This window comes from Lithobates pipiens, unplaced genomic scaffold (genome assembly GCF_037356315.1).
Source record: "Lithobates pipiens isolate NorthernLeopardFrog02 unplaced genomic scaffold, aLitPip1_a1.2 Scaffold_18, whole genome shotgun sequence".
Lineage (NCBI taxonomy): Eukaryota > Metazoa > Chordata > Amphibia > Anura > Ranidae > Lithobates > Lithobates pipiens.
This window is the reverse complement of record NW_027507758.1, coordinates 96317584-96332619: the sequence shown is the minus strand read 5'-3', so window position 1 is coordinate 96332619 and position 15036 is coordinate 96317584. Positions and strand designations below refer to the sequence as shown.

At 40.0% G+C, this 15036-nt stretch overlaps 1 protein-coding gene across 2 annotated transcripts in view; it reads left to right on the top strand.

Annotated features, from left to right (window-relative positions):
- The window catches only part of KIF16B (kinesin family member 16B), a 566152-nt gene that overhangs the window by 227311 nt on the left and 323805 nt on the right, over nucleotides 1-15036 (top strand). For both annotated transcript variants that reach the window (XM_077485929.1, XM_077485928.1), the window contains exons 13-14: nucleotides 5912-6031; nucleotides 14013-14064. In XM_077485929.1, the coding sequence (XP_077342055.1) occupies nucleotides 5912-6031; nucleotides 14013-14064 (172 nt within the window). The remainder of the gene's footprint in view (nucleotides 1-5911; nucleotides 6032-14012; nucleotides 14065-15036) is intronic.

Genomic DNA, 15036 nt, shown 5'->3' with positions numbered 1-15036 from the left:
AATCATGGAGGTGTTAACTATTCAATGTCATGCTGCTGCAGCGTCAGCATTACCAGCAATCTCTTCTTCCTTTTTTTTTTGTTAGCGTCACAGTAAAATTTGGAAGTTAAAAAAATATTTCTATAACCTCTGAATCATCATAATCTGCAATGGGATACTTTACCAGTGAACAGAGAAGTGTCTGGATATATGAGTTTCTTTTGCTTTGAAATGACAAATTTCATTGCTTAGCGGAGCACAGATATAGAGGAAGTAATCGATCCAGAGGGGCTATTGAGGAGCTCAGTGTGACAGGCCAAGCAGTGATTAATAGACAGCTTTCAGGTGTTTCTCAATTCCCACTATCATTTTATTTTCCCAGTTGGAGCTTGTACATTCTTATTCTGCAAAGTTGCATTACACAAAAACAGTCTGAAAGACGGGAACATTATTTGTGAGCCTAAATTCTTTGTTATACAAAACAAAGAGCACATCGACAATAATATGCACAAAAAAGAATGACTTTCTGCTTTGTAAAAAACAGAATTCAATTTAACAGTAACAAATGTTTTGCTGTTCCATTGTCTTGTATTATATCTAGGATGAAATAAATGGTATTAGATACATACATCCAGTATAACACAGCTGTTGTCTACCGGATACATGGGGAAAAATATATACCGCTAATATATATGCGCTCCCTTCTTTTTGTCTCCCATTCTGCCACCAGAAGTGAAGAAGAATACCAGGTAATACATAGTAAGCAGGGGGCTCACAAACTTTCCTTCCATGTGACAGCAGTGGTGGTTTGTGATTGTCTACTCAGGTATCCAGTATGGCCACTTATTGACAGGAACAATCCTTTTTGTAAGCTCCAAGTCAACGAGCTGGAATTTACAATGTACTTTCTCTTCTTACTACCAGAGACGAAATAGGGCCTACAAAGGGAAGGGAAGTATGTGCGGTGGGGGCGCTATGTGGTTCACTTAAAAGCCTAAAACCAGCCAAAACTTTTTCCTAGCTTTGGATAGAGCAGGCAGGAGAACTTCTGTCAGGTTTTCAATGATATCTACATCTCTGTTTAGGAGGTTTTTCTGTTCGATTTTGAATCCTCGAGAGATCCTGTAGAGAAGATTTTTTTTTTTCTACTAGATTTTAAATAGCACTTCATTCCAATAGGGGACATTTTTCACCTATTCTATATGACACCTGTCATCTGGACAGGAAGTGAATGGAACTCTACCTCATGGGGAAACAGAAAGTAATAGAATCCTGAACAGGGTTAAACTACCCAACTGCTTTTCCAAAAATCTGGAAATGCAAGAATGTTAGTCTGGCAACCAAATCCAGACTAGTCTGCGTTATTGTGTTCCCCACAGCTGCCTATTGTGCTATAGATTGTCCCTGAGCATTCCATGCACCACAAATACTGTTGTTCATAAAACCAGATGAATGGCAAAATTACAAAACTCAGGCTCACCTATTTTGGATATGTCATGTCTTCAAATTAAGTGGAGAAGGTCATTTTGCTTAGAATGGTCTGTGGTAAAAGAAATCTAGACAGCCAAAAGGGACCATGGTTAGACACCATGCAAGTCAACACCAGGGAGAACATAGAGCCACTAAACGAAGCAGTACGCAATCTGGAAATGTGGAAAGAACGGGTCCATAGGATCACTAAAAGGTGGACATGACTGAATGGATAACACACGCATTCTGCTTGAAAGTATCTTTCATTACTTCGAAAAAAGTTTATTGCTTGCTCTGTTCATTATTGTTCCTTCCCTTTTTTTAATGCCCACCACTCATTAAATGGACAGGAAGTGGAGAGATTTTTACTTGCTTTTTGTTCATTAGGAACCCTCTCCTTAAATGGGATTTAGAGTGTAGTAACAGTTGACAATTTTTAAAATTCTGTTCATGTTCTGTCTAAAAGGAAAAAAAAAACTATGATTTGTCTTTGGGCTTCAAGGCATATTCACTGTTGTGCAAGAGTCCTTATTTAAGAGTGTCAAGGGAACAAAAAACTCACCTGATTTTTCTTCTTCTTAGTAATACTGCGCATCGAGGCCCCATTGACGCTATGTGCACATTTTCACGTACATGCTGATGTGGTTTCCATCGCATGCACAGAACAAAAAGCACCAAATTTCTATTTTGGGCTTAAGGTTGTTTTATACGTGTACGGATGACATAGGTATTGCCAACTTCCCCTTTGTAATCAGTCATTGGCTGCACGTTTTCCACCTCTGATATTTATTCACCATTATATTATATATGCATCCTTTTGAGCAAATGCAATTGACAGCATTGTCCTTGAGGGTTGATGGGAACTCCTCCACCTTTGATTTTTGGCATTGGTGAGACGGTAGGTAATCGTCCGTCTCAATATCCCCTAGTTTTTTCCCTCTTGTAGTAACTTTTACTGTCCCTAATTTCCCTCTATGGGTTCATCTACTAGAAAATGGTGGCAGCACATTGTAGCCATACACGTTATCAAAGAGTGATGGCTGATGCGCAGGAAGTGACGTAAGGCCCGCATTTCCTGTTGTGTGGAATGCAAACGCGGTAGCGTGCGTCCCAGATGCGGGACTGGTTTAGGAGTGTTTCAATCGATAGGAGGGAAGATTCTCTATCTGGCACCATGTACTTAGTGGCTATCAACCGCTAAGACTGGTGATTGTTTGCTAGCTGTATGTGCCACTATGCCATTGCCTGCAAGTCGTCCTGTTGTAGGTTATCGCTGGCACTTTACTCTTCACCCTCCTTCTGTCCTAATAGTAGGATTAGATACAGTATGCACATCAGCTCTCTGTGCTCTCCTTGTGTATAATAAGTGTCTATTTGGTAATAATTAATTTGCCAGCATTGTCACTATCCCTTGCACTTATGCTCCCTTGAGTTGGTTTTTATATTTTTATTATCATATATATCATTTTTGACTTTACTATCAATGATGCTTATCAGTATTAAATATTTTTTATTAATCATGTTTAAACAATCATCCTATGTCTCTCCTATTTTAGCAAGAGCTATGTCATCACCCTCCCGTGGGTGTCACCTTGGGTAATTTGACTGCCCATGGAAGAGGGAGGTCCGTTTGCCGGATTAGTGATGCATGTGATTATATATATATATATATATATATATGTATGGACCTCACCATTCCTGCCCAAACCCTGGATACTTTAAAACAAATTATTAACCCATGCACATCATCACAGACTATCCTAATTTGTATCCATACAGGAAATAATTTAGTATGAATTAGAGCTGCACGATTAATCGTTAAAAGATTGCAACCTCGATTCAACCCCCCCTCGCAATCTTAACCCAGTTCCTCGATTCTATGTGACAAGTGCAGAGCCACTCAGAGTTGTCCAAAAAAACAAAAAAAAAAAAAAAAAACGCAATGTGTATCAACATTCCTCAGCACTGGGAGATAGAGAAGAGATGCAATGCATTGCTCCTATCTTTTAGAACAAAGGAACGAACCTCTGTGTGTAAATAAGGTCAGTTTAACCACTAAAAGGCCAACCCTTTTTCGGACATTCGTTAGGTTAAAGGCCAAGCCTTTTTCTGACATTCGTTAGGTAAAATCAGTACTCTCTGCTAGAAAATTACTTAGAAACCCCAAACACACACACGTGTATATATCTTTATTTATTTTTATTTTTTTAGCAGTGACTCTAGAGAATAAAATGGCGGTTGTTGCAATATTTTATGTCACATTGTATTATCGCTGCAGTCTTTCATCCGCTTTTTTTTTGGGAAAAAAACAGTAACGTTAGCCCAATTTTTTGTATTAATGTGAAAGATAATGACTTTGAAAGAATCTTGAGAGAATCGTGATCTTTATTCTAAGCGAAAAAATTGTGATTCTCACTTTAGCCAGAATCATGCAGCTCTAGTATGAATGAATTCAATATTTTTCAAACATGAAGATCCCAGCTTATATAAATTTAAAAACTGATTGTAAAAAATGCGACATACTGGGTTTTGGCTAGAAAAAAACTTTTGTAAATGACAGCAACAGCAGGCTAAACACACTGTCTAAACACTTTTGCCATATTATTTTACTGAACCTTCTTTAAAGATTGAGGAGGCATCAAACATGACTAAGTCTGTTTGTTCAAGTAAAAAAAGGGCTTACACCAATATCAACTACTGAGTCTTTTATCACAGCAATATTCTCTAAACAGACAGTCAGGGATACTAGAGCATGACATAAGACGAAGGCTCCACTGAGTACACAGCAAGGCTACAGAAGAGCTAATAGATGCTTTGTAAATGACCTAGTTACATTTCAATGGTCTGGGCATTATTTTTTTTTTGATAGCCTTAATACATTATTAATAAAAAGTCCCATTCATTTTTACTATCATCTTAGTGCTCTGAAGCTTATCTCTCCATTGTACTTAACAGTAAATTGATTTCCTTACGCACAGGGGCATATCCAGTAAATATGGGCTGTGAACGGCTTTTATAGTTATATATTATTACTATCATCCTTTATTTAAAAAGCAGCAACATATTAAGCAGTGTGCCATTTACAATGATTCAAGAGTTGAAGAAACAGATGTGTGTTTCTTTACTATAGAGGTTTACAAAACCTTTATATTAAAGCTAAACTCCAAGCAGATACCAAATTGAAGTGGAAAAAACTTAGTCACTAAATATCATATTTTTGGTATTGGCCCTTTGCAATACCCTGCACAGAAGAGTCCAGAAGAGGAAGGGGTAGTATGAGGAGCCAATCAGCTGTGCTTCATGCAAATATACTGAAATTTAACATGCAGACAGGAGGACAGAGTGGAAGGAAGAGCTCAATCACAGTACAGGGAAGGGAAAGTGACCCTGGTTATATTTCATTTTTTCAGATTACAGTTTATTTCCTCATAGAATGTTAACAGGTTGGTAAGGCAAGAGCGATCCTTCATGAACCAATGGTAGTTATTACGTTGTACTAATGATTCCCTTTTCATCAGCAAATTTTTGGAAATGATGGTCCCTTATCATCCCCCCCAGTAGTTTACATACTATTGTTAGGCTGACTGGTTTCCTGGTATGTATCTTGGTCCTTTTTGTGAATATTGGTATCACATTAGCTTTTTGCCAATCAACTGGTACCATTCCAGTTTCTAAGATTATGATTAATGGCTTGGCTATAACATAGCTAAGTTCTTTAATGACTTCCATGTGTAAGCCATCTGGTCCTGGTGATTTATTCAGATTAGATATTTTGAGTAATTTTTTGAACGCTGGTTTCTGTTAGCCACAGGGGTACGTTCCATGTTGTGTTACTAACCATATATTCTATTATTATTGAAAAAACTGAGGAGAACGTATTTAGTACGGTTGGCTTCTCCTTGTGACTTGTAATCAACTTCCCCTGATTATACTTTATAGGGCCAGAACTACCAATGACATGTACTAACCTACAAATAACCACTTAAGGAAGCGTTTACAGATGTGTGTATAAAATACTGTGATTGAAATATAGTTCAGAAAGCCAATTTGAAAGTCTTGTCCAATTACTTGTAGGTAAATAATAAATCAGAAAGTGTACTTACTGGAAATTTGGCAATAAAGTTTTTTTTTTCTTTAAGGGTTATCGTCCTGTATTCCCCTAATGCCTTTATACAGACCATGACAGAACAAGGGCAGATATGTCTGTCAAGCTAACAACGGTGAAATGAATACGCTGAAGCAACATTATGAGCGAGCCCTGCTTTTGTTATTAAAGCATAAACAAACATCAATTTACACAATTTTGCATCCACAGTTCCATTTGTCATGTAGACAAATATTATTTTTGTAACCGAATAAATGCCTGCCTGCCACTTTGCTCTAAATGTAATTTTCAGTGCGGTCACCCGGCTCCCTGTTGTCACCTCACAAAACAGTAACCCGATGTCTTATCTCCATGCAGGAACAAACTCTGGCTCTCCGGAAAGAGGGGATTGGTGTCGTGTTGGATTCTGAACTGCCTCATCTCATTGGCATTGATGACGATCTTCTAAGCACCGGCATTATATTGTATCACTTGAAGGTAAAACTTGTGTCTTTCCTCCTCACTATGCTGTCGCTTTTTTAATCTTTAAGAATTGCACACCAGCTGATCTAACTTTAATCTACATGCCATGCCCAATAAACGTCAATGTGGAGGCTCGGTCTGCTGTGAGTGCATAGATACAAATATTTCCTAAAGGAATTCTGAGAATATTTTCTGTCTGAAATGCTAGATATTAGAATGAACAGCAGATTTTAAACCAGGCCTTTTAAGAATGTATGTAAAAGGTCAGCCCATCCTAAATTAGTCTTTAAAGTGATCAGAAGCTCAAGTTAGTGTTGTTAATCCTGTAAACATGCTTGCTTGTATATTCACGTAGCTTGAGTCCTGAAGCCTAGGAAGCGGTTATATGCAAATAGTGACTTCCGTCCCTGTAGCTGCTTTGCCCCACCCCCTACTGTACGCCAGTGTTGTTCCCATCACTGTGATTAGAGCCTTTCCTAGCTGATTCTGTGACATGGGAGTATATAAGGTCAAAGGTGACTTTAGGATTTCATTATGTTCTTGCCATATTAGAGTTGTTGGGTGTCTGACATCCCTCCATTGGAAAATTGTTGGCAGAACAGCATTTGAATCAGATGCATCAGAATCAGATGCAACCACTGTTCGGATATTTCGACAGCCAGTTGTACTGACTATCAAACTACAGTAGCCACACTGGGAGAGTCATCCAACTGCACCCAATTAAAAAAAAATCTAATGGCTTAACTATAACTATAACTTAACTATAGTGTAGGTGCTACGACCCTGGGCTGGAAGGAAAGGCAGATAGGATAGGGCTGGGTGTTTGGAATCATTAAGAGAAGAAGAGTTTTTTTGTTTTTTTTTGCTAATCATACTTACGTTGGTGGATGGAGCATCAGACGGATGCTGCAGCTGTCCCCGGTGTCTCTGCACTGAGAACCAAGCCACCCTTCCCGAGCAGAGCGATGCTGCCTGTCAGTCATCATCTCTCAGGGTATGCTTCTCCACGCACATTGGAGCGATGAGCTGTGGAGGGGCGAGAGAGAATGTCTCAATAGCTCGCTGAGTCTGCCATCAATCGTCGGGATGACGCACTGCCTCGACTGATAGCAGCAACGTCAGGGGAGAGCAGACTTCAGACCGATTTCTGCTTAAAACAGGTCAAAGGAGTGATGTTAATTGCACTCCTGTGACCCTTAGGAGAAGCCCAGCCTAAAAAGCTCAGGCTGGACTTCTCCTTTAATGGCACTGGGGGATGTCAATGACTTGCTAAGATGTGCTGTGAAGCATGCTGTTTCTCTGTCTGCAAAGTGTTCTATGTATGACCTGCTGTTTGCCATCAGTCCCAGCTCATAGAACTTCTCTTTGCAGTTCTGCAGGACTTTCTTTTTACACAAGGTATTTTTGGTTCTGATAGACTTTGTTTCCAAAATTGTATTTTTACATAGCAGAAAAGCACATTTGATTGGCATATGTCCTAGGCCATAGCTCTGAACAGAGAGGAGGAAACCGATTTTTGCTGTGGGACCCTATGATTTTAAATTGGGCCCCTAGGCCAGAATACTGAAGATGGGTTCTTTTTAGCAGTAGTAGGAGTCAGAATTCATGGAGTGTTGAAGCAGTATTGGAAATTGCATGTGAAGGCAGGAAACCACAGACTTTCCCCACACCCCCTTTCACGTGGGTGTGTCATCTGTTCATTTTTCATCCATCTCTTGATGGATGTAAAACGGACAGCAATTAATTTCTATGGGTAAACAAGTGTAAACAGACGATCATCCGTTTACATATTTTTACACCCGCGTCCTTTCAGGTCTGTGTTTTTTTTTATGAAACAAGGCTCCATCCAGGTCCATTGAAATGGACCAGAATGGATATATTCAGATGTGAATGGACAACAGGCTGTTTTTGCATCTGCTGGCATCCTAACAACCAGGACTCATCCCTGCTGTCAGCGGGAGATTGCCCACTGACAGTAGAGTGTAAACCAAAGAACCGAAAATTAAAAAAAGGGTCTGAAGGGCCTAATATAGACTGGAGGGACCTCACCTCACGCAAAGTAAAAATGGCATGAGGTCCCACCCTTGAGGTTCATTTGGGTTTCACTTACAGCTTTCAGTTTTCTGCTGGTCAAAAGTAGCATTGATCTTATCCTCTTTACAGGTAATAGAACTATGTCACAGAAAAACTGACTGCTGTGTTAAAGCGGAACTAAACCTATTGTTTTAATGATTTCGAAAAAACGGGTATATTTCTGGCATGCTGAGAATGTAACTGTCCCATTGGTTGTGCTTTCAACCAAACCGTCAAATCATCAAAAGGCTGGTGTCATACCTGATCACATGTACAAAATCATGACAGTTGAAGATAAAATCAGGCCAACATGGCAGCTTCCTTGGCTGAAAAGGAGAGACGGGTTTAGTTCTGCTTTAATTTTAGTGTCAGAATGCAAGTCATGCATTTTTTTTTTTTTTGCCTTTACTGTCACTTTTTAACTTGAATATCTGCTTTGGAATCTAACCTAGACCCTACACACTGAGGCGTTTTTCAGGCTCTACAGCTCTAAAAATAGCGCCTGTAAAGCGCCTGAAAAAAGCCTCAGCTGCAAACCCAGTGTGAAAGCCCGAGTGCTTTCACACTGGAGCGCTGCACTGGCAGGATGTTACAAAAAGTGCTGCCAGCAGCTTCTTTGCAGCGATGTATGAGAGGTGAATACACCACTCCTCCACTGCTCCTCCACCGCTCCTGCCTATTGAAAACAATGGGGCAGCACTGTGATACCGACTCAGCAGGGTTTTTTGGAAGGATTTAACCCCTTTTCGGCTGCTAACGGGGGGGGGTAAAACCGCCCCGCTAGCGGCTAAATAGCGCCGCTAAAATGCCTGTAAAGCGGCACTAAAAATAGCGTCGCTTTACCACTGATGCCTGGGGCAGCTCAGTATGAAAGGGGTCTTACAGTACATCGAGTAATGGAACTGAATGGTAACCCTAGTATTGATTTTTAAGGGCCCTTTCACACTGCTTCATTAGAAAAAAACACAGTAAAAACACAAATGCGTTTTTGGTATATTTCTGATTGCCTGACTCAAATCATGCTCCTGTGAAACATGGACATGTGACTCAAAAAGCATACAAAAATAGTTTTTTGATGTGTTTTCCATTCATTTCAAAGGGGAGGTGCATTTATGGTGCACTTTTTAAATTTATACCAAAAATGCAGCATACAGGACTTCTAAAAACGCATTGCACCTGCAGCGCCTTTGTGTGAAGAGTTCCATAGAATTTAGAGGGATACATTTTTTCATGCATTTTTGTTCCACTGCTGGAATGTGTAGCAGTAGTGAGCACACTATAACATGTGAATTATCTGTTCAAATATAAATGGGAAAAAGAGAAAAATGAGCACGAGTGTAAATCAATACTACTGTTCAAAAATTGTGACAAAAATAAACAAATGTCCAAACAAATGCAATGAAGAGGAGCAACTTACAGATGGAACTTTGACATAAAAATCAGATGCATCGATCGAATGCCAAAGTACACTTAGAAGGTGTGCAAATGAAAAGTTGGGTACTCTTAACAAATGCACCTCAGTTCCTGGTGTTCACGCTGGATATAATGGTCCTGCGACTTCAACCATGCGTTTTCTATACCGTACGCCAGAACAGCAATGGGACCGACAGCCTGATGTTCGCACTAGATGTAGTTGTTTAGTGACTCCAACCGTACGTCTATAGACGTGGGTCAGAATGGCAAAAGAACCAACAATCAGATGGATCTGAAGGGTGGTACCATAAGGAGAGCAGGGGAAATCAGCATGATCCGGACGTGGAATAGAATAGAAAAATGGGCTCCATATGGTGCAGATCAACCAAAAATGGTTTTAATAAAAGATATATCGTACAACTCAATGCAAGATAAAAAAAGTAGATAAAAACAATGTGGGAAGCGAAAGAAAGCTGGGCCGATGCGTTTCGACTCTATGGGTCTACAACTGGAACATCATTTTGCCTCCCCACATTGCACTGTACAGTATAAGCTATTTATAGATGAAAATTGGGTCCAAGGACCTCCCACAACATGGCATAATTGGAAGTGCAACAAATATGTGCCTCAAGCCTCTATATCGGTCTAAATAAAAGGGTTTTTTAATAAAACATTAGATCGTATTTAATGCCAAATACTCCAAATGAAATTTGGGATACATATGAACAGAACAGTGGCACAATATGGATCAGTGCAAGAACGCCTAATAAGACTGATCCTTGCCCTGCTGTTCAAAGTGAGGCTTGGAACACAGACTAGGTGTCATTTCCGCCCATAGTATCATGAAAGACTCACAGGGCAAAGCCCAATCACTTGGTGTGTCACATGCCCCCCAAGCGGCCAATTGCCGAAAGGAGGGCATGTTCAATGGGCGCGATGCGCGTCATACGTGCCAGAGCTTCCCAAACAAGGGAGCGTGGCCACGCCACAGCGTCACCGCCGTCATGCGCCCATAGCCTCTGTACCAAAATTGATATGGGGAGGCGTCAGCGAAAAGATTGCGTCTCAAGCCTCAATATCAAACAGGATGAGGTAAGAGGCAAGGGGAAGATGTTAATGGTCTGGTAATACATCAGAGGTACCAAATGGAAGCTGTAAAGACCTACAAAAATATATACACCAATAAAGGAACTGCACAATGTGCATGTATAACCACATATTGAACAAATAAGAACCAATAACATGATAGATGAATACCAGTAGAAATAGGCATCTACCAGCATAAAAAATAAATCAAATAGATAAATCACCTGGTGTCCAACATGGTGGGATAAGATAATGGGAGGCATAGCCTTAAAAATCATGATGTGCGTCATATGTGCCCACACCCCCCCTATCCAGGAGCGCAGCCACGCCACAGGAACCGAGGTGCTATGAGCTCGTTTGACTCACTGCCGTACGGTATGTGTGTCCACCGCATCCGATAAGAGTACCCAACTTTTTTCATTTGCACACCTTCTAAGTGTACTTTGGCATTTGATCGATTCATCTGGATTTTATGTCAAAATTCCATCTGGAAGTTTCTCCTCTTCATTGCACTTGTTTGGACATTTATGTTTATTTTTGTCACAATTTTTGAACAGTCGTTTTGATTTACACTTGTGTTCATTTTTCTCTTTTTGCCATTTTTACATGAACATATTATTCACACATTATAGCATGTTCACTACTGCTACACATTCCACCGGTCCGTGTATTGTGTTCCATACAATTCATTAGATGTAGTTTGTATTTGATCACATTACTTTGTGTAGGTCAGTAGATGTTTTCACATATTTAGTCACATCCTGTCCATCACTGCACTAATTTGTATTCCTAAAAGTGCTTATATACTTTAAAAGTAAAAATAGACATTTTGACTTATACGTGATGCTAAAATCCACATGAAAATGCTGGAAATGTGATTTTCTTTCTATAATAGCTACACTTTAAATTGTATTAGGGGTAGGGTAAGGGAAGCACCACATATTAATATAGATGAGAATTCTTGGCAGCATTATACATAACAATGTGCATCCTTATCTGAAGCTTGACGTGCCGCCGCATTTAGCTTCAGGTGAGATTTTAATGATCAGAAGCTCTTTGTTAGCGAAGGCCAGAATATGGAGATGCACTTACTGTGCAATAGCAATGTATTGCTGCAGGGGAATCGATGGGAAATGCCTTATTTCACAAATGTATGCTGAATAAGACACACTTTTCAGCAGTACGGTACATAGCTTAGGGTTGTCTATTTCAATATCAGTAGTGTATTTTTAGTGACAGCTTTCCGTTAAAGTCGATGTGCCATATGTAAATGCATTGCTCATTTGGAGCAGACATCCATAGGAAATGTACATTTAAAGTAATTTAGAGACATGCTAGACTTTTCCTTTCAGAGTATCTCTGTGATCTGTAAAGTTTATTATAATAGCTAGACGCTGACTGTCTCAGAAAGGACTGGGAAACTGTAATTATAAACTGATCGACCTGAATTGTTTTATTTTTTTGGCATATTTTGCTAATTTACTTCACTTCCTGCCGCAGCATAATGTACAGTCTAATATCCCCTCCAATGTCACACAAACACAATTATGCTGAAGGTTTGTTTTTGGTCAAGACAGTATTTTTTACCTCCCTTGAATCAGCCAAATCCTCCTTGATTTGTGTCTCAGACACTCCCCTTTCCAGACACTGCAGCTCAGAATAGGAAGGGTTCCAGCATGACAGTAAGTTGTGCTAGTCCAAAAAGTAGCGGGCAGGGCTAGGTATGGGCAGGCGCTAACTGACAAGCTACAGGCTTGTGAATCAGCAGTGACAATAACAACATTCTCTTATCCCACAGAGGTGCAATCGGGCACTATGCACTCCTAAAATCAGTCTCCAGAGCCCCCCCCAGCCCCCAAGCACCATCCCCCCCATGTTGCGGGCATGGTATGGTTCAGTTCTGCATGTATAGTTTGCTATGAGGACACTCATGAGAACTTACTCCTTACTCCCTCATCAGTGGCTTCTGCTGCTGCCTCTGAGTCAATGAGGAGGGAGAGAACACACATAGGAGCGGCAGATCTGCTCTGAATTTAGGAGCTGTGCAGCATTGTTGTCCCTTCATTGCACACCCCCGTGTTGAAGGTATGTGGCCTGGTATGGTCTGGAGGGGGGCTCACTCACTCTCCCTCTGCCTTTTTTTCTGGTCTGTCAAGCGGCATGCGCGATAAGGGTCTGGTGTGGATTTTGGGGGGGAACCATGCTATTTAAAAAAAAAAAGTTGGCATGAGGTTCCTCTTAAAATCCATAACAGACCCGCAGGACCTGGTATGGATTTGGGGGGGACCCCACGCTGTTTTTTTTCCTGAATATTTCTATTGCCGACATTCTTTTGTTTACATTACCAGATTCCTGGGCCACTCCTTAACAATCGACTATTCTTCACACAGAGTTTGAATCATTCCTAAAATTTAGAATTAGTTCTCATTGTGTGCTGTCAGTTGGAACTCCATCTCCATTGCTTAGTGTTACCAGATAGCATTGGCGGGAGGTGGGGGCCAGTTATACAACAAGTGCTGTTCTGATACCTCTTTAAAGATGGAAAAAGGGACAAAATCTATTTATACAGAGTACCTTAAAGAATTCAATCATCTTTTTTTCTTTTTTTTTTTTTTTGCTGGTTAGGGTTCTTCTTTAGGCCTAAAATGCCATTTTTTGCAAGCAGTCTGTTAACAATACTTTTTGTTGAGTAGATGGAGGACATTTAAACAGGTGCCAATATGTACATTTTCCCTTCCTTTTGAATCGTACTGCATCTTGGTGTTTTTGGAATTGATCCATGGATTTAATACAAGTGTGCTAAAGGTTAATGTGGTCTAAGATGTAGACGATTTCTTTACTGATGATAGTAATTCAGTACAAGACAGGCCTTCCCATCCCTTGTGCCTACTGCAATGAGTGAGGGTCTTTGTGTCAGCCAAATTTGCAAAGTGTCTGTGCACTAAGGTGTACACGTCTGGCAAACACGCTATCAGACTTGGCATGTTTGCTAATTTGTACAATGATCATTTTATTATTTATTTGCAGACTTCTCTGAGTAGTGTTTTTTTTTTTTTTTTTTTTTTTTTGTTAAAAACAGGGACAAATTATTAAACAGCCCTAATAAAATAGACAATGTTAATAAACAATAATATTTGAAAAACGACATATGTACATACACCACATATGGTATTTGACCCTCTACTATTCAAGATGTTTAGTGAAGTCTTGACCTTAGTATAAATACCACACGGTTGTTACTTTATGTTTTCAAAAGTTGTATTATCAAACTTTGTCAAAAAGGTTTATGTCACTTTGGTTATCAGATGTATTTCTCTGTTTACTTCAATAAAAAATGTATTGCAAAAAAAAAAAAAAACAATAATATTAAAATTGTAATTTCCTGTTTTTTTTGTTTGTTTTTGTTTGTATTTTTTTTTTCTAGGAGGGCCGCACATATGTCGGAAGGGAGGATGCTGCATCAGAACAAGACATAGGTAAGACTAAAAAATGTGACGTATTAGTATTTTAACACAAACAATATTGTTTAACTCTACTTGCAGTAGGGTTCTTTAACCACTTGCTTACTGGGCACCTTAACCTCCCTCCTGCCCAAACCAATTTTCAGCTTTTAGGGCTGTGACTCTTAATGACAATTGTGCGGTCATACTGGCAGGTGGTACTGGTGGGCACATAGGAGGCTCTCCCTTCAAACAGAAGCCGGAGATTGCCTTTTTTTTCTCCTTGCGCTGTCAGCGTGAGAAGGAAAAAAAAGAAACGATTACCGATCCTCTGTTTACATCATGTGATCAGCTGTCATTGGCTAACAGCTGATCATGTGGTAAGGGGCCAGGATCTGTGATCGGGTGATCTCAGTGTGTGCCGCACACCCTTCAGGGGGGCGTGGCGAGCCTAAAAAGGGGAGGACGTCAATAAGACGTACTCCTGGCAAAGTAGATCCGCTCTGTAGCAGTCCTTCGGCTATACTGCGGATCTGAAGCAGCTAAGTGGATTCAAACAGAAACCACAACTTCCATCAAGTTCTTGTATTTTGTGCACGCGCAGCTCCGTTTACTTGCCAGGGGACACCGCAAGCAGGCGGTACATTTTTTTTTTTACTGCAGAAGAGACATTTAATGTGTCTTCTACAATAAAAAACCTACCCACTCTCAGCTAACAGCGGCACTGTAGTCTGTTTTAAGTATGATCTGTCTGACTTATTATCTCTGTTGTTCTTTAATTGTGGATAATAGAAATTGCCTATAGGTATTAGTGTCCAGACCTTTATTGCTGGCCTGTAGAGATTAAAGTGATACCATAGAGAAGGAAGAATTGGGGCTACCATTGTAGGTCTCCTGAAGAAAATTCTAATTTCCTAAATGTTTCTATACTAAATTGTTGTCTTGTACCCCTGGGTTGTTCAAAATTGTATTTCACAGGTTGTTTTTCACCTCTTTTAGGAGTCCCCC